This window comes from Desmodus rotundus, chromosome 2 (genome assembly GCF_022682495.2).
Source record: "Desmodus rotundus isolate HL8 chromosome 2, HLdesRot8A.1, whole genome shotgun sequence".
In the NCBI taxonomy this organism is placed as follows: Eukaryota; Metazoa; Chordata; class Mammalia; order Chiroptera; family Phyllostomidae; genus Desmodus; species Desmodus rotundus.
In genome coordinates this window covers 155,561,161-155,580,349 of record NC_071388.1, presented here as the reverse complement: position 1 = coordinate 155,580,349, position 19,189 = coordinate 155,561,161, and the positions used below count along the sequence as shown (strand labels likewise).

The following is a 19,189-nucleotide window of genomic DNA, read 5'->3' as shown; positions in this document are numbered from 1 at the left end:
TAATAAATATGCCATCACACGAGCAAGTCTGTAAACACCGGCAGCGACAAACCAGCACTCAAGGTTTTTGAGTTTTGTTTTTTTCCCATTTTCAGGCTTCTGGCTGTGACGGATCCGAGATTCCCGACGAAGTGAAGCTGATTGGGTTTGCTCAGTTGAGTGTCAGCTGATACACGTCCCTTGACGGGCCCTGATCTGTCATGCCTCCCCTCACCACACTCCCCCTCAGCCTTCCCTTCCCCACCCCTCCCACCCCCTCACTCTCAGTTCCCAGCAAAATCGGAAGATTGTGAAGAGGCCAGCTTCAACGAAATGGGATAAAAAAGAATTTTTTAAAACTTAACACTCCGAATTCTGCTTTCTTCTCTAGCAACCCACAGTATAAGAACAAGCAAATGCCACAGCTGCACGAGTGTTGCTGATTTTTCCAAAAGCTGTTTAATATTCTTAGTAAATAATTTGGATATCCCTTAAGTGAAAAGAATCTGAAACACACTCAGGTGGTCCTATTTATTGGCAACAAAAGGAATTTTTTCTATCAGAAGCTATTTCTTCTTTCATTGTTATTCTTTCTGTTATACTTTAACTGTATATCTGACAGTGCTGCCTCTTTTATGTTGTATTTAGAAATTAATATACTTATAAAATTAAGATTTATTAGCCAAACTTGAATTCTAGTTTTAAAACTGACTGTGAATTTTATTTTTCATATATTTATGCATTACACACCTTAGCTATGAGAAGAAAAGTTTTTGATTATATGCTTCTTGCAGTAAATCTCTTGTTATTTAAACAAAACGTTTCAGGTCTATCTTTGGAGTATTTATAACTTCTGATTTTTGAAATGACTGAATTAAGAACTAGGATGCTTTTTCTTTTGGTTTGTTTGCCTAAAATCCAGTCCACAATCTGATTGTCTCTTGGGAGAGGGAGGTGCCTTGCAAACTTTCATATTAAGAATGTGCCTGAGGCTGCTTTACCCTGAAATAGTCTCAGATTTAAAATTTCCTCTACATAACTTCCTTCTGCATCTGTAATTTTTGCTTCATTGGAACATTTAGAATGCTATATAAAATGTTGCCATTCTACTAGATTGCTAATTATGTACCCATCTCTGATTTGACTTCTCCTTAAATGATAGAATTTATTGTCCCAAAGGTAATAACCTTGAACATACCAGAATCTGAGTTTCACTTGACATTCTGCAGGATACCCAGAAGGAGTGGGGGGCGGAAAACAGAAAGGGTTCTATGCCATGACTGAAAGGGTGCGTGCGGTTAAGTTTCAAAAATAAATATCAATCCTTCCAATTCAAGTACCCCTCTGCTTGACTATAAGTTATGGAATAGTTAAACCTTAGGATTTTCAAAATTGGAACATAAACTTTCAGGGAGGCGGGCTCCCAGGATGGTACCATTTGCTCTTTCCTTGCTAACCCTAGATATGGCAGCTCTTTAATGTCCTTTCAAAAGCAAATATATATTACTAAGGAAAAACAAAGTTATTTATAATTGCCTTGTCATAATTGTTAAGGTGTTCTAGAGCCATTTGCATACAATTTAATGTAATATCATTCCATTCTATTGTTTACACAACGATTACTCAAAGATGACTGCAAAGGTAAAAGGAAAATAAAAGTGTATTGCACAAAGGAATTGTGTCTCGTTGTTTTGTTCGTCCTTTAGATCTGATCTGCATTGCTACAGTGATGTTTCAGCACTTTCCTAAAAATGCCTAACTAGGGAAAAGTGCTCTGGAGGAAGAATAAGGTGTCCATCCAGTCACAGAGAATCAGATTTGACAAATAACATCATGCCGACAGTCTCTGAATTAAAACCACAGGGCTAAGGACACAGACAAAGCCATTCCCCATGAAGAAGAACTGAGGGGTGACCAAATAGTTTCTGCACAACTCCGCACAACAAATGAGAGAGAGAGAGAGAGATAGCACATAGGATTGGGTGGGAGAGATGGAGACACAGGATGGTGCGAACCCCACACCCCAGCAAACTGACCTGCATAGGGAGGGATCACTGAGGGGCCTGTGCACAGACTCGCACTCCCTGAGACATGGCAGAACGTGGTTTAAAGGTCACCTGAACAACATGAGAAGGAAATCCACTTACTAACAAAAAGACGTCTGCCAAACAGGAGGGAACTGAGGGAGCCCTCCCCATTGTCAGAGGCACGGAGAGTGCTGTTTGCTGCACCACCCCTCCACCTTGTTTGGGCAGGATCGTACTCCGGGTGCTCTAACCAGCTGGCTGCTGCTATCGCAGTGTGCACCAGGACAGCTCATCAGCTCACAGCACACGACCGCTTCAGCTACACATCCAGGCCCCGGCACAGCTTACTCCCAGGGCCCAAGTCTGTTCCAAGTACAGCTCCATCCATCCAGCTAAGGGAACCCTGACACAACTTGCATGTGGTACTCCCCATGTCCCATTTCTGCTTCACTATAGGCCCTGGTATGACTTGCCTCTGGGATTTCCTGTGGCCAAAACTCACTCCAGGTCCATCTACAACCTGAATGCCAAGGAAGCCCCAGTTTACCTTTCTCCACGGGTCTTCCCGCACCCCACACCCACTTCAGCTCCAACCCCAGCTCACCTGCCAAAAATATGTAGCACACCCCGTCTACAAGGGAAAGCTACATAAGGCCACTCCTGCAAGACCTGAAGAGGCTGCTGTTTCCATTAATTCTGGAAACAGACTGTCAAAATGAGGAGAGGGAAATATTTTCCAAATGAAACACAAGGACAAAACCTCAGGAAAACTCTGATGAAACTGAAACAAGCAATCTTCCAGGTAGAGTTCAAAACAATGGTTATAAACATGCTCAATGAACACTGGAGAATAGATAAATGAACTCAGTGAGAACTTCAACAAAGATATAGAAAAATATGAAAAAGTACCATTCAGAACTGAAGAATACAATGACATGAAAAATACACTAGAGGGAATTAATAGATTGGATGATGCAAAAGAATGAATCAGCAAGATGGAAGACATGGTAGTGGAAATCACCCAATGAGAACAGCAAAAAGAAAAAAGAATTTTAAAAATGAGGATAGTAAGGGACCTCTAGGATATGAAGCATACCAACATTCACATAGGTGCATCCCAGAAGGAGAAGAGAGAGAAAAATGGACAGAAACCTAATTGAAAAAATAATGGCTGGAACTCCCCTAACCTGGTGAAGGAAACACAGAGAGTCTCACAAAAAAGAACCTAAATAGACCCAAACCAAGACTCATCATAATTAAAATGCTCAAAGTAAGAGAATCTTAAAAAGCAATGAGAAAAGCAGCTAGGTGAGTACTTACCAGCTGATTTTTCAGCAGCAACCTTGTAGGCCAGAAGAAATGGCACAATATATTCAAAGTGATGAAAGGAAACTTAACCAAAAATACTCTACTCAGCAAGATGATCGTTCAGAATCGAAGGAGTGATAAAAGAGTTTCCTGAACAAGCAAAAGCTAAAGAAATGTATTACACTATAACAGCACTAGAAGAAATGTTAAAGGGACTTCATTAAGAGGAAAAGCTGAAAAAATAAGAAAATATACAAATAAAAAAACACTGATAAAGACAAAGATTTAGTAAAAGTAGTGGATCATGCAATTAGAAAGCTAGTATGAAGGATAAGTAACAAAAGTAGTAAACGCATATACCAATACAGTTGTAAATTAAGGGATACAAGCACACAAAATATGTAAAATGTATAAAAAGTAAGGGTGGGTAAAAATGTGGTACTTTAAGAACGTGCTCAAACTAAGCAGCTATCAACTTAGATTGCTATAAACATAGCTTGTTATACATGACTCCCATAGTGAAACATGAGTACACATATGTATAAAACCTATAATAGACATACAAAAATAAAGAAAAATGAACCCAAACCACCACTAAGGAAAGAATTCAGCATATGAGAAGAGAGCAAGGGAAGAAGAAAGGAAGAGAGATCTACAAAAACAATCTAAAAACAAGAAAATGGCAGTGAATACATATCTATTCTTGTCACTTTAAATGTAAATGGACTAAATGCTCCAATCAAAAGACATAGGAAGGCTGCTGGATTAAAAAAAAAAAAAACCCACCCACACATATGCTGCCTACAAGAGGCTCACTTAAGGTAGAAAGACACAGTGAAAGTGAAGAGGTAGAAAAAGATATGTTTTTGGAAATGGAAATGAAAAGAAAGCCAGTGTATCAATACTTACATCAGACAAAACCAATTTTAAGACAAAGACTATAACAAGAGACACAGAAGGTCATTTCATAATGATAAAAAGAGTATTGAAATGAGGATATAACTTTTATAATTATCTACCCACCCAATGTAGGAGCACCTAAATACATAAAATATGGGTGGTATATAAAAAACGGATATAAATGTTGGGAGTAATACAATAAGTAGTGTTTTTTTTAACAGCCCATTGACATCAATAATTAGATCTTGCAGACAGAAAATCAATGAAACAGTGGCCTTAAACACACATTAATAGCTATTTACAGAACATTCTATGCCAAACCAGCAAAATACACATTATTTTCAAGTGCACATTTTTCAGGACAGACCACATGTTAGGCAACAAAACAAGTCTCAAGAAATTTAAAATGATAGAAATCGTATCAACCATATTTTCTGATCACAATGGTATGAAATATCAAAAGAAGAAAAATGGAAACAACAAATATAGGGAGGCTAAGCAACATGCTTCTAAATAATCAATGAGTTATTGAATAAATCAAGGAGGAAATAAAAACTATTCAGGGAAATGAAAATGGAAACACAATGATCCAAGATCTTTGGGACACAGCCAAAGCAGTGCTAAGAAGGAAACCCATAGTGATGCAGGCCTCCCTCAATAAACAAGAAAGATCTCAAACAGTCTAACCTCTCACCTAAAGGAAATCAAAAAAGAACAAAGCCCCAAGTGAGTAGAAGGAAGGAAATAAAGATCAATGAGGACATAAAATAGAGCCTAAAAAATAATAGGAAAAAATCCACAAAACTAAAAGCTAGCTTTTGAAAGATAAGTAAAATAGATGAAAGTTTAGCCAGAGTAAAGAAGAAAAGAAAAAAGGGCCCAAGTAAAATAAGAAATGAAAGGAGAAATGTAAACAGATACCACAGAAATACAAATGATTATACAAGAATATATAAACAATTATATAACAACAAGTTGGACAACCTAAAAGAAATAGATAAAATACTAGAAGTAAAATCTATTAGGACCAAATCAGGAAGAAACAAAATCTCAACAGACAAATAATTAACTGCTAATAAAATCAAATCAGTAGTCAAAAGTCCCAACAAACAAAAGTCCTAGACCAAATCACTTTAGAGGTGATTCTACCAAAAATTCAAAGAAAAATTAATACCTGTCCTTCTCCAACTATTCCAAAAATTGAAGAGAAGGGAGAGCTCCCAAACTCATTCTACGAGGCCAACCTTACTTTGATACCAAACCTAGACAAAACACTACAGGAAAAGCAACGTACAGGCTAATTAATATTCCTGAACAACATAAATGTAAAAATTCCCAACAAAATATCAGCAAACCAAATTCATCAATACATTAAAGAGATCATAGACTATGGTCAAGTGGGATTTATTCCTGGGATGCAAGATTCATTCACTATCTGCGAGTCAATCAACATGAAATGCCACGAAAACAAAATGAAGAATGAAATATGATCATCTCTCCCTGGCCAGATGGCTGTTGGTTAGAGCTTCGTCTCAATACACCAAGGTTGCAGTTGCAATCCCTGGTCAGGGCACATACAAGAAACAACCAATGAATGCATAAATAAGTGGAGCAACAAATCTGTTTCTTTCTCTCTCCCTCTCCCTCTCCCTCTCCCCCACTGCCCCACCCTCTTCTCCCTAAAAAAAAATCAAATTTTTAAAAAATTAAATATCATTTCAGTAGATTCAGAAAAAGCATTTGACAAAATTTAACATCCATTTATTATAAAAACTTTCAACAAAGAGGGAACATATGTTAATATAATAAAGGCCATATATGACAAACCAACAGCTAACATCATACTCAGTGGTAAAAAAGCTGAAAGCTTTTTCTCTAAGATGAGGAACAATGCAAGGATATGCATTTCCACCACTCTTATTCAACATAGTATTAGAAGTCCTCCCCACAACACTAGATAAGAAAAGATACAGGATAAATTCTCAAGATGGAGGTGTAGGTAGATACACTGTGCCACCTCGCACAACCAAAATAAGGACAACAAATTTAAAAACAAAAACCAACCAGAATTGCCAGAAAATCAAACTGTATGCAAGTCTGACAACCAAGGAGTTAAAGAAGAAACATTTACCCAGACCTGTAGGAGGGGCAGAGATCAGCAGCCAGGGCAGAGAGGATGTGCAGCAAGGCAGCAGCTGGCGGACCAGCCAGTCCCACATTTGTGTGCGGATAAACCAGGAGGAACAACTAGGGAGCAAGACAGACCATGCAACCCAGGATTCAGTGCGGGGAAATAAAGTCTCAAAACCTGTGACTGAAAAAAACCTGTGGGAGTTGAGGCAGCAGGAGAAACTCCCAGCCTCACAGGAGAGTTCATTGGAGAGACCCACAGGGTCCTAGACCGTACACAAAACCACTCCCCAGGGAATCAGCACCAAAAGGGCCCAATTTGCTTGTGGGTAGCAGAAGAAGTGACTGAAAGCTGGCTGAGATCCAAGCAAGCAGCACTGTTCCCCTTGGACCCCTTCCCCACAGACAGCACCACAGCACAGCGATGTAGGTTGCCCTGCTCTGGCCAATACCTAAGGCTCTGCCCCTTACTACGTAACAGGCATGCCAAGGCAAAAAGAAATGGCCCTAATGAAAGAACAAATCAAAGCTCCAGAAAAAGAACTAAGCCACAAGGAGACAGACAACTTATCAGATGCAGAGTTCAAAACACTGGTAATCAGGATGCTCACAGAAATGATTGAGTATGGTCACAAAAGAAAGGAAGAAATGAAGGCTATACAAAGTGAAATAAAGGAAAATATACAGGGAACCAACGGTGAAGAGAAGAAAAGCAGGACTCAGTTCAATGATTTGGAACAAAGGGAATAAATAAACATCCAACCAGAACAGAATGCAGAAACAAGAATTCAAAAAAAAAAAAAGAGGAGAGGCGTAGGAACCTCTGGGACAGCCTTAAATGTTCAAACATCCAAATCATAGGGTGATGCGGACTCTGGCCAGCTGTGTCCATAGTGTTGGGGATGCGATGAACAAAATCACACTGCAGAAGTCCTGTGGAGAAAAGGGACAGCATGGCCATTCTCTGAGTGAGAGAGTGCCCTGACCCTTGCCTGGACAGGCTTTTATTGCTTTCTGGGAGCATTACATCAAGGAAGGTCCTCATTCATTATGCTCTGGTTTGCTTTAAGTGATTACTTCTTACTGATAACAAAGAAAAGAATGTTGCAAATGCAAGGGAACAATAAAAGTGATTGATCTGGCTACATTCTGTCTTTGGAATGGCTTAGCACAGACTTTAAGGAGTTACTTCAAAGATATACATTAAACATCTGCTGTCTTAACTCAGGATGAGGGAGTCTTAGCAAAATCAAGCTTCAAAGCAGCCTAGATATAATGCAGGTCTGGTCCCCAATGGGAAAGTCAATCTTTGGGCCTGGCTCCTGTGGGCTGCCTCACGCTTGTCGGTTTTCTGAGCCAGGGCTGAGCTACATTTGCCATTGCCACGTGGACCGGTTCCCTATAATAGGGGTGCCAGAAGGAGAAGAGGAAGAGCAAGAAATTGAAAACTTATTTGAAAACATAATGGAGAACTTCCCCAATTTGGCAAAGGAAATAGACTTCCAGGAAGTCCAGGAAGTCCAGAGAGACCCAAAGAAATTGGACCCAAGGAACCACACACCAAGCACATCATAATTGCATTGCTCAAGATTAAAGATAAGGAGAGAATCTTAAAAGCAGCAAGAGAAAAGGAGACAGTTACTTAGAAAGGAGTCCCCATAATACTTTCAGTGGATTTCTCAAAAGAAACCTTATAGGCAAGAAGGGGCTGGAAGGGAGTATTCAAAGTCAATAAAGGCAAGGACCTACATCCAAGATTACTCTATCCAGCAAAGCTATCATTTAGAATGGAAGGGCAGATAAAGTGCTTCCCAGATAAGGTCAAGTTGAAGGAGTTCATCATCACCAAGCCCTTATTATATAAAATGTTGAAGGGACTTACTTAAGATCAAAAATGCAAACAGTAAAATGACAACAAACTCAACAACTATCAACAACTGAACCTGATAAAAGAAAAACTAAGGAAACAACTAGAACAGGAACAGAATCACAGAAATGGAGATCACATGAAGGGTTATCAGTGGGGAGAGGGAGAATGGGAGGAAAAGGTGCAGGGAATAAGAAGCATAATTGGTAGGCACAAAATAGATAGGACTGAGGTTAAAAATAGTATAGGAAATGGAGAAGCCAAAGAACTTATATGTACAACCCATGGACATGAACTAAGGGTGGGGGTTAATGCTGGAGGGAGGGAGGTGCAGGGCAGAGGGGAATAAAGGGGAGGAAAAAATGGGACAACTGTAATAGCATCATCAATAAAATATACTTAAAGTGTTACTGAACTGAAAAAAATGGTATATATACACAATGGAATATTACTCTGCTATAAAAAAGGAGTGAAATCTTGGCATTTATGACAACATAGGTGGACCTAGAGAGTGTTATGTTAAGATAAGTAAGTTGGACAGAAAAAGACAAATGCTATATGATTTCACTTACATGTGGAATCTAAAAACAAACAAACAAAATGAAACAGAAACAAACATAGACATGGAGACAAACTGGTAGTTGCCAGAGGAGGTGTGGCAGAGTGGAAGGGGATTGAGAAATACAAACTTCTAGTAGAAAGTAGTCATTGGTATATAATGCAGAGTATAGGAAATATAGTCAATAGTAAGTATACATGGTGACGATGGTCACTAGACTTACTGTGGTGGCACTATGTTGTACACCTGAAACTAATACAATATTTTATGTCAGCTATAATTTAAAATAAAATTTTTAGGTTTTGTGTGACTTTTGGTCCAGAGGGAAGCGTGATAAACATGGCTCACTGCCTCGCACAACCACAGCAAAAATTACAACTAGACTACAAAACAAATATCACCCAGAATTGTCAGAAAATCATGCTGTATGGAAGTTCGACAATCAAGGAATTAAAGAACTTACATTAATTCAGACAGGCAGGAGCTGTGGAGATGCAGAGACATGGAACAGGCTGGACCCACACCCACATGTGGTGGATAAAAATGGGGAGAGATATCTTAGGAGTGAGGGATCCTAGCCCTATACCAGACCACCCAGCCCAGAGTTCCAGTGCCAGGAAGATAAGTCCCCATAACTTCTAGCTGTAGAAACTGGTAGGGGTTAGGGCAGCAGAAGGACTGCGGGATTCTCAGGCATCCCCTCTTGAAGGGCCTGCAACAGACTTACTGAGACTCACTGCCTCTGGGCTCCAACATTGGGGCAGCAGCTTGAAGGGCACCAGTGGCATACAGGGAGAAACTGAGGTCTCTGGCATCAGGGTGAGAGCCAGGGGACAGCTTCCTCCTGGACAAATTGCAGAGGCCAGGTGGCGGCCATTGTCCCCTCTCTGAGCCCTCCCCCACACACTGCCACAGTGCAGCAGCACATTTGAGGCTTCATCAACCTGGTGATCATGTAAGATTCCACCCCATCCAACTTACAGGCCTACTCAAGCGGTTAACTTTGGGTTTTCTATCAGGCCAAGCTACTAAGACAGGGAGTCAAAGCAGCTCTACTTAGTACATAGAAACAAATACAGGGAGGGTGCCAAAATGAGGAGACAAAGAAATATGACCCAAAGGAAAGAACAGAACAGAACCACAGAAAAAGAACTAAACAAAATGGACGTAAGCAATTTATCAGATGCAGAGTTCAAAACTCTGGTTATTAAGATGCTCAAGGAACTCAGTGGGTACTTCAACAACATAAAATGATCCAATCAGAAATGAAGGTTACACTAATCGAAATAAAAATTTACAGGGAACCAACAGTGGAGTGATTAAAGCTGAGAATCAATAATTTGGAACATAAGAAAAAACATTTAATCAGGACAGCAAGAAGAAAAAAAATAAAAAAAAACGAAGATAGGGTAAGGAGCCTCTGGGACAACTTCACACACACCAACGTTCACATCATAGGGGTGCCAGAAAGAGGGAAGAAAGAGCAAGAAATTGAAAACTTACTTGAAAAAATAATGTAAGAAAACTTCCCTAATTTGGTGAAGGAAGTAGACATTCAAGTCCAGGAAGCACAGAGAGTCCCAAATAAGACAGACGCAAAAGGGACCACACCAAGACACATCATAATTAAAATGCCAAAGGTTAAAGATAAAGAGAGAATCTTAAAAGCAGCAAGAGAAAAGATGGTTAGCTACAAAGGAGTTCCCATAAGATGATCAGCTGATTTCTTAAAAGAAACTTTGCAGGCTAGAAGGGACTGGCAAGAAGTTTTCAACATGGTGAAGAGCAAGGGCCTACAACCCAGATCGCTCTATCCAGCAAAGCTATCATTTAGAATCAAAGGGCAGGTAAAGTGCTTCCCAGACAACGTAAAGCTAAAGGAGTTCATCATCACTCAGCCATTATTATATGAAATGTTAAAGGGACTTATTTAAGAACAAGAAGATCAAAACTATGAACATTAAAATGGCAATAAATTCACAATTATCAACAATTGAGTCTAAAAAACAAACTAAGCGAACAAGCAGAACAGAAACAGAGTCATAGCTATGGAGATCATTTGGAGGGTTATCAGTTGGGAGGGGAGAAGAGCAGAACTGGGGAAAAGGTGCAGGGATTAAGAAGAAAAAATCGGCAGTCACAGAATAGACAGGGGGATGTTTAGAACAATATAGGAAATGGAGCAGCCAAAGAACTTACATGCATGACCCGTAGACATGAACTAAGGGAAGGAGGATTGCTGGCGGGAGTGGGGGATGCTGGGTGGAGTGGGGCAAAGGGGGAAAAATTGGGACAACTATAACAACATAATCAATAAAATATATTAAAAATAAATAAAAATTTTTAAAACCCCCAAACCATAGGACTACAGGGGACAAGAGAATAATTTCTCCCAAGTGCTTCAGTTTTGTGCAGCGGGTGCCTAGGCGTGGTGTGGCTAGGCGACGTGTGCAAGGCTCTTTGCAGAGCTCCCACCGGAACTAGACTCCCAGGGCCCTGGTTTCCAGACATCCGAGCATGCCCTTCACACTCTTCTGTACAAAGTCATGGGCAGAAACAGTATAAATACCATCATCTTCTACTCAGAGAGTAAAAGTACAGGCATAACTAGAGGACCCTTATTTTGCAACAGATTATCAGCTATCAGTCGACATCTATATTTAATTTTTGCCCATATTTTTTCTAAGAGTGAGGAGTTCATCTACATTCATATAATAGGATAAAGACTTAAAAATATATAAAGAAATTAGGATGGAGAGACAATAAAAACTGGTTAACCAAATAAATGCAAGGGTAAAATTAGTACACAGAAATTCACGAGGTCCTTCATATTTGCTAGAGGAGTGAAAGACCAGGCTTAGATCAGGCTTCCAACCCACCAATAGTGAAAAGAAATGTCTCATCAGGTACAGCCCACTCTTCTTGTAACTTTTTTTAACATTGGGAGAAACATGACTTTTCCTAGTACTAAAGCCTGATACAAAATTCTTCTGGGAAGTTGAAGTTACATGTTCAGAAACTCAAAAACTCTCAGAACAGGCACACAATACACACAACCTGTCGGGCACTTTCTTTTCCTAGCACGTTCAGTGGAAGCGCAGCTGTAGGTTACATGGTAGGGCATGTGGCCAGCAAGGAACGGAGAGCCTGGCCCAAGCAGTGAACACTCGCTTGTGGTTTAAAAAGGTACAGTAATCAAAGTTAAAGTTCAAAGGAATGACTGGACTCCAAATTCTTCAGCCAACCCGCTGTGACGTTCCCGTAACCAAGCATTTGATGAAAAATGACATACAGCAATACAAAGCTGGGGCTCTGTTCACTGGCAAGCTCCTACACGTCACCAAACGCAGACACTTGGCACATATCTGGACAGATGCACGTGCTTTTCCAAACAGCAGAGTGCACAGCCTTTTAGTCAGATCAGGGCACCCTCATCTCATGCCCCTAAAAACATGCAAAACTGTCTGCATCCGTTGTGCCTCTATTGTGGCCAACTGGCAAAGATGTGAAGTGAAAGTGCCCTTTTATCTCATCTTAACTCTAACGTATTGCTCTTAATGTGAACAAAGTGGCTTTCCGTATTTAAACCAACTTTTACAATGGCCTATAAATAGTGTGTGTTGGAATTTCCTAATTAAAGAAATTCTTGTACCGTTGTCAGGTTCCCTCTATCTTACATGTCACGCACTGGTAGATACGTTAGACGGCTGCCTCACCTTGTCTGACTGAGGAGGGTGAAGTAGGCGAAGTCTGCAGGGCAGAGCCAAGAACCCCCTCAAAACAATGAATGTCGTCCTATATACAGTGATTATAGCACGGAAAACCTCCATATCAGGATTTTCAATCACTCATTCCAATAATGTACCTATGGTCTGTTTAGTGTTAAGCAACTTGCCTTCCTGGTGAACCTTCCAAGTTAGAATTAGTAAGCAGAGGCCTTGGCTGAGTAGCTCAGTTGGTTAGAGCATCATCCCAACATGCTAACGTTTCAGGTTTGACCAGGTCAGGGCACACACAAGAATCACCCAATGAATGCATAAATAAGTGGAACAACAAATTGATGTTTCTTTCTTTCTCTCTCTCTCCCCCCTTCCTGTCTCTAAAATCAATAAATGAAAATTTTAAAAATAAAATTAGCAGAATCTACCACTAAGTAAACATTAGAGATGGTGATTATGAGCCAATTAACATTGAAGGGCTTCTGCCAAAAATTGGGATTTGCATGCAATAGTAAATGATCTGAGATCTTTTTTCTCGGAAGTATATTTGATATGAGAAGCTGTTACTTAGTGAGGCCTATTTGGTTTGATAGGAAAAATCATATGTTCAGTTTAAAATAAAATATTTATCCATCCCTTATAGCTGAGAGCATGCTTCTAGCTCACCCAGAAGTGGCTTTATAGAAATACAAATCAGCTTAAAGGGAACCCCAACACACCCCCATTTGTCGGCTGCACACGTTTTCTGGTCAGACCTGCCTAACCACTCTGACTCTCACAGGGATATTAAGGGATATCTCGGATATAACTTGTGAGCCCTGGTGGGTGGTACTAGAACATTCCCTCGGGGCCACAATGTCCCAAACTAGAACTGTGTAATGCTTTCCAGGTTCTAGGTTTCAAGAGCTATCATTCAGCCCAATAGCCATAAACAAATACCCATAAACATTAGCTTTTAAACGACAATGTCCATTGTGTATTGGCCTGAACTAAAAATTCAAGTTTACAGCTTCAGTGAGATTGTTTCCTTTAAGCTGATGCAATGCTTCCGGGAGCTGGCTGCGTGGGATGTGCACTACCAGGAATGACTAAAATACTTAATGCGTGGGGAGTGTGTGGACTGCAAGAGCACACGTTTACAATGCGGTGAAGTGACTGCCTCACTCAAGGGCCCCAGGTAACATGTCTATCAATTTCACCCGCAACACCGCACCGGCAAAGGGCTGGCATTCCACTGGAATAGACAAGCTGTTGAAAAACTGGTCGAGAAAGTACCTGTTTCTAAAAGATGCCATGGATTGCCTAGGTGCTATTTTACTGCAGAGAAATGCATGGCAAGTAACAGTGACACCTCTTTACCTGCCTTCCTGTGCCACGCTCACCAATCCGGCCAGGGCTAGTTCGGAGATCTAGGAGAGGTGAAGAAAAATTTGCAAAATCAAGTCATCAGCTACTGGGCACTTTGTGCCAAACCGATGGATGCTGTTTGTGGTGTGCATCCACCCCCAGGTGAACAACTAAGAAAGACAAATAAAGCTTGCCCTACGTGAGTTGTAGTCGACAAGACAAGCATCATTAGTCCAAGAGACTTAGGAGCCTGTAAAATTTAGCTCCTAATTCATCAAAGGTCAAGGAATGTTATTAAAAGTTACAATCTTATGCTGTTGTCATTTGAATTTGCTACAGAATAATGCAAGGTCAGTAACAGAAAAATCGTTCCTATGCTATATTTATTTATTCCTCAGGTAGAATACTGGTTTCAGAAACCAAGACTGCAATCTGTTACAGAGGCAACCTGGTTATTGTTTAGGTAGAACGCTCAGTAAATAAATGGGCCCATACTCTGGGAGAAGACAGTGCCCTTCTTTAAAAAGTGGTACAGACAACGCTCTGGCCCAGCCTTCACCCCGATGAGCGGTTCGGACTGGAACTCTGGCAGCAGCACTTAGAAGTGTTAAATAGCGTTAAGTTCAAAAGGAACAGGTGACCAGGGTCAGTGCATTCAGGTAGATTTTTCACATACTAAAAATCTTTTTTTCTCCCCTAAATTCCATGGGATTCTGATAAAGGAAGTAAGGGAATCAGAGTGAAATGGGGGGCTGAGAAAAGGACAAGCATGTAGCTTTCTGAGGCGCCAACGCTATTCGGGTGTATTATTGGGAAAGCCCAATCCAGCATTCTTTAGCTTCCCGTGCTAGAGCCCTGTGTGAAGCATACAATGTGCTCAAAGCATACATATCGCCAAGTATGTGTGTCTGATAACTTACGTCGTCCGCCTTGGTTCACACAACAGCCCTGTGGCAATGTGTATGTGTGCACTGAGGAACGACGTAAGATGTATTTCGTGCTGTGGGTTGTAACCGACAGGTGTGGAAGCCGCTGCTGCGAGGCACGTTGAGTGTTGTGGTTGTGGTTGTTGTTGTTACTTGAGCCAAGAGCAGTAGCTCCGCTAAGCACTTTACATCATCTCATTTAATCTTAAAGCACTCTGTTGGTGAGGTTTTATTACCTCATTTTAAGATGAGAAAACTAAGGCTTAAAAAGAGTAAGCTGCCCGAGGTAACACAGAAAGTACTGGAAAATGAAGTGGGCATTTGAATGGAGACAGATGTCTGGTTCTAAAGCCTTCATGGCATCAGACAACCTCCCCACAGAACACAAGATACACTTTATCGCAGGTTTGCTCTGGCCGGGCACCAAACCAAAGATATCTCTTATCTTACCTTGCTGAAACCTCACACAACGCTAGGCAATTGGATTCATTATCTGGACTTTTAATTGGTTTTTAATTTTATTTGAGAGAGAGAAACATCGATTTGTTGTTCCACTTATTCCATTGCTTTATACATTCATTGGTTGATTCTTACATATGCCCCGACCTGGAATCAAACGCACAGCCTTGGCATGCTGGGAAGGTGCTCCAACCAACTGAGCTACCCAGCCAGAGCTCATTATCTACATTTTATAGATGAAGAAAGGGAGGCACAGAGATCTTAAGCTCGCCAAGGTCAGCCAGCTAATAGCCAACGCAGGGAAACTGAACCCAAGTCAGTCTGACTCCAAAGCATTTCCACTACATCTTAGAAAGCCGCTTCTCTAAGGGCAAATCCGGGTTTCATGGGGCCTGAGGTTTGTACCGACTGGGGTAGAGGACCCTTTAAGTTTGGAGTACAAAATTATTCTTAGAAAATTAGGTACCGACTTTTGGAAGGGGACCTGAAGATTACTCCTGGTAACTGCCTGAGTCACAGGTGCTGCTCATGTGTTTCATTTCATGATCTGTATTACAACTAACTCCTGTGTGTATCTGAACCTTCTCTGATGGGGCTTCCAAATTCAGTAAGGTGAGTAATTTTCCCACGATCAAAGAACCAAAAACACTTGTTTGAGAAGGGGCAGTGTTGTCTCTTTCTTTATCTTAAATGACTTTAAAAATAAACTAAAAGAATTTAAATAAAACTAAAGTACATTCTTTGGTAACAAAGCTGTGACACCAGACCGGCCTCTGCTCAGGCCTCGTTGCTGTCCGTGCGGCCTCACCTGAGTTCCATTCCGCTTCCCCAGGCCTGGTGCACAACTGTCCTATTGAAGGGGATTAATTAGTTGATTATCAACTTCCTTTCCAACATGAACCTCCTAAAAGCCTAATTGAGCAAGGAACGAATAACCTGGTTGCTACTTGGTTGAGCTGGTCCATCCTTTCCGCTGGAACAGTTGAGCTGTTGCTGAATTGGGTTTGAGAAATTCCAGCTGGCTAATTAGAATCCTTTGTTACACACAGAACTGGACAGGGAGAGTCAGGACCCACCTCAGGGAAGTTAAAGGGATGGCGATGTTAATTTGCTTGCTTGACTATGGTGACTTTTTCACAGAGTGTATCAAAACCAAGTTTTATACTGTAAATACAAACAATTTTTATTTGTCAACTATACCTAGGGGCAATAAAGCTGGGGGGGAAATAAGAAGAGGTAGAGGGACTTCATCTACACCACACCTTTCTTGCTTTCTGCTTCTTGCCCTGGAGCTTTTTGAAGAGAACGAGCTGGTGGGAGGGAGGAGAAGGGATGGGAAGAAGAAATGGCAGATGAGTAGCCTTCCTGCTGCAGGAAGCCTCAGACTGCCTTGGTGTAACAGAATGCAGCCGAGAGGGGGGCCCCAAATAGGGATTTGTAATGGGGTCTAGAACTCAAGGTGTCCAGGAAATATTAGAAAAATATATATAGGATGTCCTCACCCCCACCAGTCTGAGCGGGGGGATGGGACACATGGAGCAGAGCCCTTCAGAGCTGTTTTGTACAGCAACAGCGGTGCAGCTGACCCCTGGCATGGCCATTTAACATATCTGTAACCTTTAACTGGTTTCGTGGATTTGTTAAATAGCCGTGGCCGTACTTTGAGCCAGGGGGATGGAAGTGACTTCCACCCAAGATGTAACTGGGAGGCAACTCCCCCTAGTTACAGCGCCTGGGTGAGAGCTTGGAGATGATTGGCTCCGTGCCATGGGGCCAGGCCTGCCCAGACTATGGCAGCCCAGTAAAGCTGGAGGAATACGGGAATGCTGGCAGGTGTAACTGATTGTAGGAAGACTTGGAAATGGGGCTGCAGAGGAATATTGGCGCTGGGATTTAGAACTCAGGCACGCAGCCATTCCGCAGAGAGGACCACGCGGCTTTGGTGGAAAAGAGGGAGGAGAGAACCATGCTGCTTTGGTAGAGTGGGGACCCTGTAGTGGTGACACAGCTGATGGTGCCGGGAGCCTGAATCACGGACTTCTACTTCTTTTCCTGAGATACGGTACCCCAGACAGGGCAGAGGGAAGAGTAAGGACTGTAAGCATCTGTGGGTATTCTAAAGGACTTTAGTATTTGAATGAGGACATTAAGTCATTACTCTAAGTTTGTATGACTTTTATATAAATAATTCCTTTCCTTTTCACCAATCTCTGGCATTGAGAGACGTCTTTCCTCTGGTGGCAGGCAAGGCGAACCTAGTAGGTGGGTGGGACCCCGGAGAGAAAGGGGGGTTCCTTTCGGTAATAGTATATTGTTCACCCCCACCCCCCACGTCTGTTCTGTAACACTGGACCCCTTACTCACAAGCATAAGTATGGTTTTTTCTTTGGATGCTATATTAGCTTGTGGACATGGTCTTGAAGTGATGCGGATCCTGGCCTGTGGGATCTGTGCTGTGGCAGCAATGGACAAGTTCACACAGACTACAGAAATCCTGTGGAGAAAAAGGGACAGAGCAGCCACTCTCTCAAGGGGAGAGCATACCACATTGACCCTTTCCTTGACAGGCTTTTATTGCTTTTCTGGGCATATTACATTGAGGATGGTCCTCATTTACTATGCACAAGTTCGCTTTAGGTGGTTACTCTTTACAGAAAACAAAGGAGAGGATGTTGCTAATTACACCAAAGAGGAAGGATATTTGCAAATGTAAAGGGAAAAGTGGTTGAACTGGTTACACTGGTCCTTGGGAGGTTTAGCATAGGTTTTAGGAAGTTACTTTAAAGATATGCAGTAAACATTTGCTGCCTCAATTCAGGGTGGGTGAGTTTTAGCAAAAGCAAGTCTCAGAGCAGCCTAGGTGCAATGCAGGCCTGATTTCCCACGGGAGAACCTATCTGTGGGGGTGGGTCCTGTGTGCCGCAACTCACTTTCCACTGGCCTTTCCGAATAGGAGCTGGGCCCACGCCACACAGAATGTTGAAGTATTTCAAATATTCCTGTTTCCGGGCCTCTACCCTAATTACACGCACTGCACAGGGGCCTTTCCACCACGCTTCACCCCCACAACCCCTTCCAGAGCTTCCGTCACAGGAGGATGGGCAGGAGTGTGTTGAGGAAGGAGGAGCAAGGAGGGAGGCATCTGGCAAGTGGCCCTGCCGCACAGCGGTGAAGGCAGCCACAGTGCCCTCATGGACTCTAGGGTCTGGGTCAGAACCTGTAATTTGCATACTCCCAGCCTTTTTGGTTGGTGAACCATTAGTAATAATTTACTAACTTAAATTATTAAAATATTTAACATTACTAAAACTAGTAACCACAGAGTGTCTACCTTATTCCAGGTATTTTTCACATGTATTATATCTCAATCTTGTAACTATGCAAGGTAGTATACCTGTTCTATTTACAGATAAAGAATATTAAGCCAGAGAAGTTAGGTAACCTATCCTAGGTGAACAGCTAGTAACTACATGGCAGGACTGGAATTTGAACTTGCATATGTAATGTCTTCCTATCATACCACATTGCCTCCAAGTTAAATCTGCATTTTCCTATATTATAATGTTATTTGATTGCCTTTCAACCCACCAGTAGATTATAAGGATCTGTTTCAAATGAAACGATAATACTAAATTGTCAGGTACCAGACCCTTACTCAACATGTGTTGGAAAATGTAATACTATAACTGCCCCCCCACCCCACCCCCCACCCTGGTCCCAAATCCATCAGGAGAAATATATGGTTGAAAACCAATGACTGCAATTAGACCAGCAAAGAATTGAAGCTATAAAAATGGCAAATTGTAGTTGTAAACCAGTCAGGGAAAAGAAAGTCTGGCTGGGAAGTAGCATTTTTCAGCTGTTGCCCTGTGTTGGCAACCTTTTAAAGCCACAGGACTATTAAATGCATTAGGATAAGGAAGACTGTGATAACACCACAGTCAGCTGCGCAAAGTGAATTTAAGTGG

At 41.6% G+C, this 19,189-nt stretch overlaps 1 protein-coding gene across 3 annotated transcripts in view; it reads left to right on the top strand.

Moving 5' to 3' along the window:
• STK39 (serine/threonine kinase 39) overlaps positions 1-1,655 on the top strand; it is a 271,016-nt gene extending 269,361 nt beyond the window's left edge. For all 3 annotated transcript variants that reach the window (XM_053918751.2, XM_053918750.2, XM_024579873.4), the window contains one exon: positions 96-1,655. In XM_053918751.2, the coding sequence (XP_053774726.1) occupies positions 96-170 (75 nt within the window). In that variant the 3' untranslated portion in view covers positions 171-1,655. The remainder of the gene's footprint in view (positions 1-95) is intronic.
• The last annotated feature ends 17,534 nt before the right edge of the window (positions 1,656-19,189 follow it).